The sequence below is a fragment of the Astatotilapia calliptera genome, chromosome 10, assembly GCF_900246225.1.
Source record: "Astatotilapia calliptera chromosome 10, fAstCal1.2, whole genome shotgun sequence".
NCBI lineage: Eukaryota > Metazoa > Chordata > Actinopteri > Cichliformes > Cichlidae > Astatotilapia > Astatotilapia calliptera.
The window spans coordinates 18,726,206-18,739,213 of NC_039311.1; the positions used below are offsets into that span (position 1 = coordinate 18,726,206).

Consider the following 13,008-nt stretch of genomic DNA (forward strand, 5'->3'; position numbering starts at 1 on the left):
ACAAAATGTGCTTTAAACAGTTCATCAAAAGCACCAAGTGAAGAGGTAGACTTGCATGGTATGGCATTGTTGTCAAGAATAATGAAGAACTGGTGGATGTCATTCTTTTTCACCCCAACAGCCAGGAGGTAGGGTTGAGTGCTGGTAGTGATGGCATCAAGGTGCTCTTGGATATTTGCTCCAGTATGAAAAGACAAATACAGACAAGCAATAAGAATCAAGTGTTTCTTAAATTGGTAATTCATAACACAAAAATAGAAAAGAAACACAAACCTTCTTGAAGACAACAAGATGCCGTTCTGTTTAAGAAGCTGATACATTTCCTGGTCTCTTCTGACCCTGACCGGATGGTGGAATCAGATGTAATAGCAATAGAATTGCTGAGAGGTCACTGTCCCAGCCTGCAAAAAATATTTGTTTTTAATAAAGTTGAATCATCATCATCAACAACACATTTCAATGCATCTGCATTGACAAAATGTTTGAGTAGACCCAAAATACAAAAAGGATAGCTGTTCTGTGACAAACATTATATATGCTATAAATGTGCTAATCCAAGAAACAACAGTTCACCAATGTCAGCATTAAATTCAGTGGCATCCTCAGGAGAGTCAACTGCCAGCAAGAGTTTTTTCAGGTCACTGGTTGAAGGAAGCTTTCTTCCTTGTTGGATAATCTTTCTTTTGAATGTTGTTGGCCACCTTTTCAGCAACCTGCCTGATACATCCTCACCAAACATCAGTACAAAATCCTGTTCGATCTGTAACAGGGATAGAGAATAGAGAATTATATCTGCTATCTGCAAAAAATAAAATGTGTTTACATTGTCAAAGTAATGACAAATATTCACCAAGCCTTTGATATCTTTGAAATGTGGAAAAACAGACAGTATGTTGCTTGACAGCAGGGGGTCAAGGACCATGTTGTGTCGATAAACAAATGTCAACTTAATCTTCTTCTTTACTGTGTCTTTATCAGCTGAATGTTTCATCAGAGAAATTGCTTCCTTGCACTCATCCTCACTCAGTAACTTCTCTGTAACAAACTGCAACTCTCGTCTGACAGTTGGTCCACCACACCGGACTTCACCCGATGACCCATCTCCTGGTGCTAGACAATACGAAATACAGCTTTATCAAAACTAATAACAACATTTGATAACCATTATTAATACAGTACCACAATTTGGAACTGTATACTGTATTTCCACTGAATTATAAGTGTTACCTCCAGATGATAATCGCCTCCCTTTAGCAGTCCATCTCTGTATGGTTTTTTATCCTCCAGGCCAAGTAACCAGTGCCACTTTCGCAATCATAATAATGTTCCTTGGAGAGTGACATGTACAGACATTTTGTTTATTCATTTATCAGTTATGTAACAATGAACAGTTGATAAGGACGTACATTTTGGCAGGATTTAAAATGATTAAATGCGATTTTAGTTGTATCAGTTATTACTGTGAGCTACTTACATAGCCATTTTTGGAGTACGGGTCACTGAGGTAAGGGAAAAAGGTTACAATTCCTCTGGCATACATTTCTTTTACCTGTCATAGTGGTGATGTACTGCAAGATCAAAAGGAAAAGGACTAGTCAGCTTCCCTGGAATTAGAGATTTAAAATCATTTGAAAATGATAGTAAAAATCAAAGGGCCAGAAATAAATTACCCATTTTTTTCTGTCAAGTCAGCTACCAGTATGTTGACCATTTTTCTTCTGGTTTCATCCACCAGGGACTTTATATTTGATTGTATTCATTTATTATACGTTCTCCACCAGGTTTGCTGGTGAGAATCGATTCCAACAATTGGAAAACAATAAAAAACATTCTACATGTTGATATAACCACAGTTCAGAGCACTTAAGCTACAAACAAAAATTATACTGTTAGAAGAATGGGGAACTCTGCTAACTCTTACTTGCTTAGCTTCTGCATCCAGCTTCTGACATTTCCTAAAAGGGCTGTCTGAAAGGATGACCGTATCCTGTGAATCTGATGAATGTGGCGATAATAACTGGGACTGCTCAGGAGACAATTCTGCAGAAGCTGTTTCCAGTCAAAGCTACATGGGAGGGACCCAGAGAGAGTTTTCCTCATGCTTTCATCCAGAAAGTGCTGCTAGATTTGTACTTGCATATTTAAAGTTTGCAGTGATATTTTGTTTGGATTCTCCTACCTTCTACATCCTATCCAAACTGCCACTGGCAGCTTCTGCATGTTGAGGCAGCAGGCTGGCGCTCCATGGAGCCCATATGTTATGGTTTAATTTGCAGTTAAATCCCCAGGTGATAGCTTTACGTATAGGTTAAGCCTGTTCTGAACTCTGATGGTTTTTGTAGGACACATCATGTGTTAGGTGTGGCTGTGTGCAGACAGGAATAGGACCCAAGGTGCAGACTCCGAAGACAGACGTGAACTCAAAAAGGCTTTAAGTACTCAAAAAATATAACACAACTGAAAAAAACTCAAAACAAACTTAAACTAGAGGAATGACAGAACACACAGCTAAGAAAACAGTAGATCGCGACACGGACACAGAGAAACACAGGGCTTAAATACACAGAGGGAGCAATCAGGGAATGGGTAACAGGAGGGAAACACAGCTGGGGCAAATCAGAACTGACGAGACCAAAGAAGCATAACCTGAACACACTGAGAAAAGACAGAGACCTTCAAAGTAAAACAGGAAACACATAACACAGACTGAACAAAGACACAGACTCACATGCAGGCACTACAAAGGGAACAGAGATGTGGGAACAGGGCAGACACAAACACTGACTGAACACGGGGATATAGGAACTTAAGATACACATAGACGCGAACTAGACAAGGGGATGCAGGTGATAGGGGAGACAGAGCAACTAAAGACGACAGAGACATAAGCCATAAGACGGAACTCAAAGAAACCAAAAACTAGAAATTATAAATAATAACATAAACTCCTCAGGCCCTCCAGCTGACGTGGCGTGAGGCTGAACGGGCTCCTCAGGCCCTCCAGCTGACGTGGCGTGAGGCTGAACGGGCTCCTCGGGCCCTCCAGCTGACGTGGCGTGAGGCTGAAGCGGCTCCTCGGGCCCTCCAGCTGACGTGGCGTGAGGCTGAAGCGGCTCCTCGGGCCCTCCAGCTGACGTGGCGTGAGGCTGAACGGGCTCCTCGGGCCCTCCAGCTGACGTGGCGTGAGGCTGAAGCGGCTCCTCGGACCCTCCAGCGGAGACAGGCGGCTGAAGCGGCTCCTCGGACCCTCCAGCGGAGACAGGCGGCTGAAGCGGCTCCTCGGACCCTCCAGCGGAGGCAGGTGGCTGAAGCGGTTCCCCGGACCCTCCAGCGGAGGCAGGTGGCTGAAGCGGTTCCCCGGACCCTCCAGCGGAGACAGGAAGCTGAACGGATGACCGAGGAGAGGAGCGACGGAGGCGTCGCTTCCTTTTAGACGAGGGAACAGGAACCGGTGGAGAAACGGAGACCTCCTCCTCATCCTCCGACCACACAGCCGCCAGGAAAAAGGCAGGCGAACGGACAGGCGAACAAGGTCCCAGCTGGCATGAGGAAGGGGAGGAAGCCTGTAGTGGCGATGAAGCAGAGTGTGCGTTGTCCTGCGGCAGCGGTGGGGAAGATGCAGTGAGGTTGAGAGCAAGCTCACTAGCCCTGACCTGCTCTCTCCAGGCAGTTATGGTGTTCCCCAACTCAGTGTCCTTAGCGAACTGGCTAAGCCGGGGATTATGCCGAATGATGGCCTCCACCGCGCTCAGCCCCACTGCCATGGTCCTTAAATCCGGGGACTGGGCGATGCGGTCGAGCAGGCGCACCAGCCGCTCCATCTCGCCGTTGAGCTCAAAGGAAAAAGAGTCTGCAGGGTCCATGTTCTGGTCGCGATCTTCTGTTAGGTGTGGCTGTGTGCAGACAGGAATAGACTCCGGAGACAGACGTGAACTCAAAAAGGCTTTAATTAAGTACTCAAAAAATATAACATAACTGAAAAAACTCAAAACAAACTTAAACTAGAGGAATGACAGAACACACAGCTAAAAAAAAAAACGGTAGATCGCAACACGGACACAGAGAAACACAGGGCTTAAATACACAGAGGGAGCAATCAGGGAATGGGTAACAGGAGGGAAACACAGCTGGGGCAAATCAGAACTGACGAGACCAAAGAAGCATAACCTGAACACACTGAGAAAAGACAGAGACCTTCAAAGTAAAACAGGAAACACATAACACAGACTGAACAAAGACACAGACTCACATGCAGGCACTACAAAGGGAACAGAGACGTGGGAACTGGGCAGACACAAACACTGACTGAACACGGGGATATAGGAACTTAAGATACACATAGACGCGAACTAGACAAGGGGATGCAGGTGATAGGGGAGACAGAGCAACTAAAGACGACAGAGACATAAGCCATAAGACGGAACTCAAAGAAACCAAAAACTAGAAATTATAAATAATAACATAAACTCAAAAACCCTGGGTCGGCGACCGAGGCATCCTAACATCATGTTTTGAAAATCTTGGCTGAAGCACCTCTCTCCGCCTTGTTGTCACATGAGGTGGGAAGTAACAAAGTACAAATATTTTGTTGGTGTACTAAATTACAATTTCCAGGTACTGTACTTTCCGTGAGTAGTTTTTACTTTTTATTTTTACTCCATGCATTTTTAAATAAATATATGTACTTGTTACGTTTCGGTGTTGTCAGTTTTTTGTTTTTTTGCGTGACTGTCATGTATTTCCTGCTTTACTTTGAAAGTCTGTGTTATCTTAGTGTGTTCAATTTATGTTTCCTTGTCTCGTCAGGTCTAATTTGCCCCAGCTGTGTTTCCCTCCTGTGGTCCATTCCCTGATTGCTCCTTCTATGTATTTAAGCCTTGTGTTTCAGTATGTCATGGTCGCGATCTCCCCCTGGGTTGAAAATAAATAGTTTGTTGTAAATAGCTGTAAATGGGTTTTGTCATTACTTTCGTTTTGAGACACTTCCGTTTTGGGAATTTGGTGGAGAGACTTAGTGGGGGTTTTTTTGTCGTGTGTTTTTTCCTTATTTTTATTTTCCTGCGTTGCACGCCGGTTGCCTAGGCCGGGGTGTAACAGTACTTTCTATTCCTTTTCAAAACAGTCTTGTTACTTTTGCTTTAACACATTTGGGGGTAATTATTTTATCATCACGTCAAACCTATTTGAGCCTTAACAAACCAACAAACATTAGCAAACTGCACACAAATTGTTTGTGTGCAGTTTGTCACAGTGTGTTGCTAGCTAAAGGTCCAGCTGCTATATTTCACAGGAAGAGAAAAAAAAGAGACCTAACTTCACTCAGAGATGGAAAAAGATAAGAAAGCGCACAAGAGAGGAAGAAGAGAGGTTAGATTCAAAGATAAGGACGGCTTATTTACAGCTTACGTGTAAGTCCTCATGTTTTTAAATCAGATGTGACATTATGTTTTTTTATATTGTGAAACATGCTGCAAAACAAGGCACACTAACAGCTATTTAACCCTTTCATTATGACAACCTCAATCTGGATTATTCATGTTATGCATGGAAAGATTGTAGACTGTACCTAATCAGTTTCAATATTTTATTAGTGTATCGGTACTTGTAGCTGAGAGTCTATGATGGATTTGATACAGGGCAGGAAATCAAAACCAAATAAAAATAAATGCGTGACATAGATGTAACCATTTTACTGTGCAGATGAATGCTTATAGCCTGTGCAAAGTGCATATGCTGTATAGTAGAGAGAACTTATTAAACTCTACAAAGACCTTTTTTTTTAAAAATTAAATGAATGTGGACAATGTGGACAGTGGTGGTTGGCATTGTCTCACAGCAGGAAGTGCATTCAGTGATCGTGTGTGTAAGTTTCAAGCTATAAACCGATCGCCTGCTCAGTAGATTCCCGGGTCACACACTTGGCTTGGTATTGCACCCTGGGGAGCCTCTGTCAGTGCGCCCCAGTGTGTGAATGTGTGTGTGAATGGGTGGATGGCAGGTTGTGTAAAGCGCTTTGGGGTCCTTAGGGACTAGAAAAGCGCTATACAAATACAGGCCATTTACCATTTGCCGTCTCCATCACAATTTAATGGCTGAAGATCACATTTAATAAAAACTGATGATGTTGTATTGTTTTGCTTCCCAGAGCTCTGCTCTAATTTAACCTGTTTTTCTTCCTTTCATCAACTTTAATTCATTTCATGAAAGTGTGCAGTGATGTTTTTTCTCCTAATTTTTTTTTACAGGATCAGGATCTCTGCAGTCTGATCTCACTCACCAGATTTCAAAAATCTCGGGCATCTACCTGGAGGACCAAGGACACACCGAGGTGAAGTTATAGCCATCATCAAAGTTTAATAGCTGAAACAGCTTAAAGAAGCATCTCTCACCCCCATTCTCTGCGACCTGCTGGAGCGGGGGGACTAGGAGGAGTTGGCCGTCCGACTGCGGTCTGGAGTGTGGGGCCTCCCTGCTGCTGCGGAGTCGGGGCGGTCTGCCTCTCCCCACCGCAGGGAAAAGGGTAACACCACCTGGGTCTGGGTGCAGTTCCCCCCTCCAGGGGCAAGGGTACCTAGACCCGGTTCATAGAGTACGCTTGGGGAGTGTGATCGTGTGTACGTCTCTTTATGTCTGTCTCCACGTTAGTTGAGTTGAGTGTGGAGTAAGTGCATATGAGAGCCATGAGGGTGGGAATGGGACACTGTTTGTTTTTTTGTTGTGCATCCTGTACTCCTTGTCTGTGTGCTTATGATGGTCCAGGCTCTTGCTCGGTATCAGACTCACGTCACTCTCTGGGCGACATCTCAGGCCTCCTCTTACAAGTGTTTTGGAAGTTTTGCCTATCTCCTACCCACACACACATCTTACCCTGCCATGCTGGCGGTACTCCCTCGGTGTCGGATGCGTTGGTGTTCTGTGTGTCTGGGGTGTGGCATCGGCTACACACGGCTCACTCCTTGGCCCGTCTCTTCTCCCCTGGGTCCTGAGCCTTCCCAGTCATGTTGTCCGTTGTAGCAAGAAAAACAACATAATTATAATAAGGTCAATCAAATGACATATGGCAAAGAATCCATTGGTAAATAAATCGCTGGCAATCTTCTTGCTCAGACAAAATTCTGATGGCTAAAGATCCAAACGGAACAAAAAAAAAAAAAAAAGAAGCATTAAAGAATTGCACTGTTATGCTATATAGGTGAAAGGTTTTATTGCAGATATGAAACTAATGGTTGTGATTGATTCTGTAACACAAATTTATACAAATACCTTTACAAAGTGGATAGACATACTGCAGAAACGTATAGGTCATACCTAAAAGGGCATTTAAACTACCATTATGACTGGCAGGGACCACATCCTCAGCTGGACTGAGAATATTTCTTCAAAGACATGTAGGATGTAACAGAAACAGATCAAGGCCTGAGACTGTGGTTACGTCAGTATGACACCAGCTCCCAAGTTAGACAGATCCTTTATTATGTTTTATTTTATTTTAAAAATTGATTTCAAGGATCCTAACAAGCTCATGCAGCAATTTTCCTTGTTTAAAAAGTATACGACACAGTATGAAATGTGGCAACCACAGTGGGCCAAACACGGCTATGGCCAAGTTTTATCACACCAATTTTACACCTTCTACACAATAATTTAACACCCTTTATTCAATAAAACACACCCCATTTATCACGGCACACAGATCACCTGAGAGTATCAGGCTCTTTATGATCATCAATAGTATGCCTACATTTTCTTTTAAAATCAACAGCATCCAATCCTTTAATCAGTAAACTGTTAACGAACTCCACTCCTTCCTGCAGGTGCAGTCACTTTACCCTGATTACCTCCGGTGCTTTCACTTCACTCTGTGCTATGCACATCAGAGGGATCGCCGTCAGCTGTGTTTTTTAGCTGCCAATATTTAAGACAGGGAAGAGGCCCTAAGCCACAAGGACAGTTGTGTCTTGGGTTAGTGTAGGCGAAATGTTGGCCAGTATTGCAAGTGTGTTTCGAGTGACTGCCTGGAAGAATGCAAGTACTCAGTTTTTATTTTATTGTGACCTGAGTTAAAATCTTTGTTTTTTGTTCTTGTTTTTATTTAAACATTAAAGCTTTAGTGCTAAAATATTATTTGCACTGGATAAGAACTTTTAATTTGTTTCAGATGATGGCTTGAGACTACTGGAAACTGACAGTTGGCTTAAAGACTGTTCAGTGCATGGCTTAACTACAAACCTGGTTCTACAAAGGAGACATTCTTTTGGCTTGTTGGGGAAAGAACCACTAGTGTTTTAGTTGCATTGAGTGATTAATGGGAACAGCGCTTGAGGAAAAAATGTCTTGGAAGCATCATCTCTGTGGCTGTCTCCATATGACATGCATTGCTTTTAAAGACTAAGTGCTTAAATTTGTTTCAACAGGGTGCTGCACTGATTATGTCAGCACGCACATTCACTGATTTCACAACTCGGGCTACCTTTGAAATAAAGGTAAGATTGACAGTGAGGTCTTGAACACAGACTGGCACTTGGCACTCTGACTCATGGGTATTTGCTTCTCCAGAAATGTGACCTCTTCCTGCTGGATGAGGGCCCTGCCACTCAGGTGGTTTTGACTCGTGATGAGGGTCTGCAGTACTACCGCACAATGCAGGTCATGAGACGTATGGAGCTGAAGGCAGATCAGCTGTACAAGCAGAAGATGATTAGAGGATTCTGTCACTTGTATGATGGCCAGGTTGGGTTTTTTCTTCATCTACAATGAAACTCATGGCTGGTATACATTGAATACCTGCTAAAGATCTGAAACTGGCTTTGAACTGCAATCTGATTGCAGTAACACAGTACTATTATTGTAAAATACTCTTTGGCTACTCTTCAGAATCTCCCTTTAGGTCCAGACACGTGAAGTTGTTTTCTCATAATAGGAAGCCTGTGCTGTTGGTCTTGAAGCCTCAATTAACTTGTCAGACCACCTGATCACAGCATATCGTGTCCATGGCTACACTTACACCCGGGGAGGGACTGTCAAGGAGATCATGGCTGAGCTCACTGGTGAGTTGTTGAAGACTAAAGATCAGTAAACATGGGACTCATTTTGGCAACTCCACTGTGAACGTGGCAGTTGTAAGTGTTCAGTTCTTGCCAGAGTAACTTGACAGGTTTTTAATATTTCGAAAAAGTCAAGCTATTGAGGTTCAGAAACTTAAAGATTATCCTAAAGAGCCCAGTACATGGAGTACTACAGTTACAAGATGACAATAGAAATGTCTCCCTAATTGGATGAAGGTGGCACAATTGTGGCTTGCCCTTGGTGGTTTACTCCTTGAGATTAAGGCTCTAAGACGTTTTTGGCATCACTGAATCAAGGAACAAATGGCAATAAGTACTCTGAGATGGAAATACTTTCGTTATGTCAACTAATGTTTTCCATGCACAGGCAGAAGAGGTGGAATTGCAAAGGGCAAGGGCGGCTCTATGCACATGTACTGCAAAACCTTCTATGGTGGAAATGGAATTATTGGTGCTCAGGTAAATGTCATCTACGTGTCTTTTTGCCTTCTATGGTTTAAACATGTCATTGGTTTGGAACTGACACTTGTTGTACATTTAGACTTTAACACTAATGTCCACACAATGTGGGATTTCTCTAGGTTCCTTTGGGTGCTGGTGTTGCACTTGCTTGCAATTACCTGGGCAACAATGAGCTGTGTGTCTGTCTCTATGGTGATGGTGCTGCCAACCAGGTATGTAGTTTTTATTTTGTATGTAAATGGGTTGAAGAGCAACGCTTGGCTCTGCACGGCCAGTATCTGTCAAATATGTGCTAAATGCACAACATGACTAAACTCTAGGAAGTCTTGAAGCTGTAACTTCACAACTTTGCAGGACAACCTTTAAAAAGCCTTGTGTATATTCAACAGGGCCAGATCTTTGAAACGTACAACATGGCTGCTCTCTGGAAGCTGCCTGTTATCTTTGTCTGTGAGAACAACCGCTATGCCATGGGCACCTCAGTGGAGCGAGCTGCAGCCAGCACAGATTACTACAAGAGAGGAGAGTTCATTCCTGGTCTGAGGGTAGGGGGTCTGGCGTGCTTCGGCACATCTCTCATTACTTGTAAAATAGTGCAGCTCAAAATGACAGTTGCTCTCATTTTGCAAAGTCTTGCACTCTTTAATCAAAATGGCAATTATTCAATCTGGGTTTGTTTAGTTAAAAATGCATGTCTGAACTCTTTGTTTCAAACACAATGCAAACTAGCTGGAAGTGAGAAATGGCAGCCTCAAATGGTCAGGTAAATGGCCTGTATTTTGTATAGTGCTATACTAGTCCCTAAGGACCCCAAACCACTTAACACATTCAGTCATCCACCCATTCTCACACACTAGTCTAATGTTGAATTCTGAAGTTCACTATCAGACTGCAATACAGAAAAGTATACCAAGTCTGACTCCTTGTAGGTTTGACTAATTTAAAATTTGTCTGGTGCAACCATGGACTTGCATATGGACCCTGTCAGTTTTTGTTTTTTTTTTTGTTTGTTTGTTTGTTTTTTTGGTAAAATGAGATTAAAACTCAGTAACTGTGCACAGGTGGATGGAATGGATGTTCTCTGTGTCCGGGAAGCAACCAGATTTGCTGCTGATCACTGTCGCTCTGGGAAGGTATGTTTCAAAATGCTTAATTGTCATGTGCAGGATATGAAACTTGTCTCGCTGAAATTCTTTGTCCTTTGCTCAGGGTCCTATTCTCATGGAACTCCAGACATACCGCTATCATGGACACAGCATGAGCGATCCTGGACTTAGGTAAACATCTACTTGAGCCAGCTTAAGTTGCAGCAACTTAAGCTGGCTCAAGTTCTTGTTTAATCTTACAAATGTCCTTTGCCATTCCTGTGGCTCTGATCTCTGCTCCTTGGTCTCATGTATGCCCTCTGTAGTGGCTAGTTCTGCCTACAGAATTTCAGTATCTTCTGCTAGATTTCTCCATTTGACAGACTTGATGCTTCAAAATAACTTAAGTCTATCAGTTTCTAATCTGCATAGAAATGGCTTATTGAAAATTTCAAGGCACTAATTTTTCACTTTGAGCATCTAAATCACTTTTAAATGCTCAAAGAACATTTTTTGGCAACCCTTGTGCATCCCTACAACTGCTGCACCATCTCCCCCTCTAGCTACCGCACACGTGAGGAGATCTGGGAAGTGCGCAGTAAGAGTGACCCCATCGCCATGCTAAAGGACCACATGCTCAGCCACAACATGGCTAGTGTGGAGGAACTCAAGGTAGGAGATGCAGAAATCAAACTTATGAGCAACACTTCTGACAGTTTAGACCTTTTCTTTGCAGCGAGTAATGGAAGTCTGACTAGCTAAGCATACTAACATTTGTGATCTCACTTGAACTAGTATTAATGGCATGCTTTACATGTGAGGATAATGAAAGGGCTGCAACTCCATTTAAAATGAGATCCTCCAGGTTTCATCACATGTCTTGCAGAATTGCCTCCTATACTGGGAGATGCCTTGTTTAACTGTCATTTCTGTAGGGAATTGATGTGGAAGTGAGGAAGGAGATTGAGGATGCAGCTCAGTTTGCCACCACAGACCCAGAGCCCCCACTGGAAGAACTGTGCAACCACATCTTCTACAATGAGCCGCCTTTTGAGGTGCGCGGAACAAACCTGTGGACCAAGCTGAAGTCTCTTAGCTAAAGCTTTTGACAACCGCCTGTCCTTAATGCACACAATGTACGTTAAACTTGAGCCTCACACCAGAGAGGACAAGATCAGGTTCACTTTACTACCTCAAGTCTTGAAATTGCTACAGTGAAGTGTTAATGTTATCAGTGTAAGATTTATACCTACATTTATGCTCTTCACCATATTTACATTGGCCAGAAATGTTTAGTGATTGGCTTCTGGTAGATTTCATCTTTTTACTTCAGCCACATTCCTTAAATCTCTGACTAGATTATTTGCTGTGTAATCTAGTAATTTTTGAGGTGCTGTAAATGTTTAGTGTCAAAGGATGTATGACCTTAACATGGCTTTGTGCTCCATATGCTTAAAGAAGTCAAATTGAGAAAGTGCTTGTCTTCACATGGTAACTTTTCTTGACACAACTGTCTAAGGTTTAATCTGACTCAAGTTGAGCGGATGTGTTTGCATAGTACTCAAATCCTGAGGCCCTTTAAGAGTGGATTCATTTCAGGCTTGACTTGAACTAGAAATGTGAACCCTAACATTGGGTGACAAGTTTGTGCATCTGAAGACTTAACATGCTTCTGTCACTGCTGGATTTAGACTTCAGGCCAACTTTAACAAACTTTAGGCTTCAATGTCTTAAGATTATGGTTGCAGCTCTGACAAAGAACAATGGTCTATGAATGTCTAGTCTCAATACCTACAAAACTAAGAGGAAAATGGCTTTAAACTAGTGCATGATCAAATTTTATCAGAATGGTCTATGTAGCCTTCTCTAAGGGACACTCAAGAAATACCCTACTTGATCCCTTTCCCAAGAAGTCGCTAATTTTTGTAGCATTAGCACACCAGTACTTCAGGTTTAGTCCCACTCATCTAAACTAATGTGGTGTATGGTGAAAACCCTCCAGGTTGCAGCTATCCTTGCAGCCACTTCATGTTTTCTTTTTCGCTGTGGGACTTCCAGGTGCTTGCAGCTATTCTCAATGTCTACAGTGTCACCTTCTGGTAGTGGAGTCTCCTCAGGCCTGATTACCTTTCATTATGATTGAGCCTCTATTTCTCAGTTGCCTGCAGTGAAGTTGGACCCCTTCCAAACATTACACATTAAGTCCCATTAGAGATGGGGCAGAACAGGTAGCTTGGAAGCCAAACAATGAAATGTACAATGGAATGGTGGGGGCTGGTAGAGGATAAGTATGTGAATGGAAAACTAACTTCTCAGCACAACAATAACATGCATTCACACCTCAACACCATAAACTCACGTGACAAGCAACATGGGTGGGTATGTGGTGAAAGTTT

At 42.8% G+C, this 13,008-nt stretch overlaps 1 protein-coding gene and 1 long non-coding RNA gene across 3 annotated transcripts; one reads left to right on the plus strand and one right to left on the minus strand.

The window, feature by feature from the left end:
• Positions 1 to 277: 277 nt before the first annotated feature.
• LOC113030965 (uncharacterized) lies at positions 278 to 1,786 on the minus strand. Its single transcript, XR_003273668.1, has 6 exons — positions 1,671 to 1,786; positions 1,475 to 1,568; positions 1,228 to 1,328; positions 851 to 1,110; positions 574 to 760; positions 278 to 401 (listed from the first exon to the last, which is right to left on the minus strand). It is a non-coding gene; the product is annotated as an uncharacterized LOC113030965 (long non-coding RNA).
• Positions 1,787 to 7,864: 6,078 nt separating this feature from the next.
• LOC113031206 (pyruvate dehydrogenase E1 component subunit alpha, mitochondrial-like) lies at positions 7,865 to 12,099 on the plus strand. Of its 2 annotated transcripts, none has more exons than XM_026183185.1 (11): positions 7,865 to 8,029; positions 8,415 to 8,483; positions 8,557 to 8,730; positions 8,921 to 9,047; positions 9,433 to 9,524; positions 9,647 to 9,739; positions 9,917 to 10,072; positions 10,589 to 10,660; positions 10,737 to 10,804; positions 11,176 to 11,284; positions 11,548 to 12,099. In XM_026183185.1, the coding sequence occupies exons 1-11, from the start codon at positions 8,024 to 8,026 to the stop codon at positions 11,710 to 11,712; spliced, it is 1,131 nt and encodes a 376-aa protein (XP_026038970.1). In that variant the 5' UTR covers positions 7,865 to 8,023; the 3' UTR covers positions 11,713 to 12,099. The 2 variants fall into 2 exon arrangements, with proteins under 2 accessions (XP_026038970.1, XP_026038969.1); XM_026183184.1 differs by having other exon boundaries at positions 7,866 to 8,025.
• Positions 12,100 to 13,008: the final 909 nt, after the last annotated feature.

Coding starts and splice junctions, on each gene's coding strand:
- LOC113031206 (XM_026183184.1), top strand. CDS start 7,978: ATGTTGGCCAGTATTGCAAGTGTGTTTCGAGTGACTGCCTGGAAGAAT. Junction 8,484..8,556: donor GGGCTACCTTTGAAATAAAG/GTAAGATTGACA, acceptor TTGCTTCTCCAG/AAATGTGACCTCTTCCTGCT. Junction 9,525..9,646: donor ATGGAATTATTGGTGCTCAG/GTAAATGTCATC, acceptor GGATTTCTCTAG/GTTCCTTTGGGTGCTGGTGT.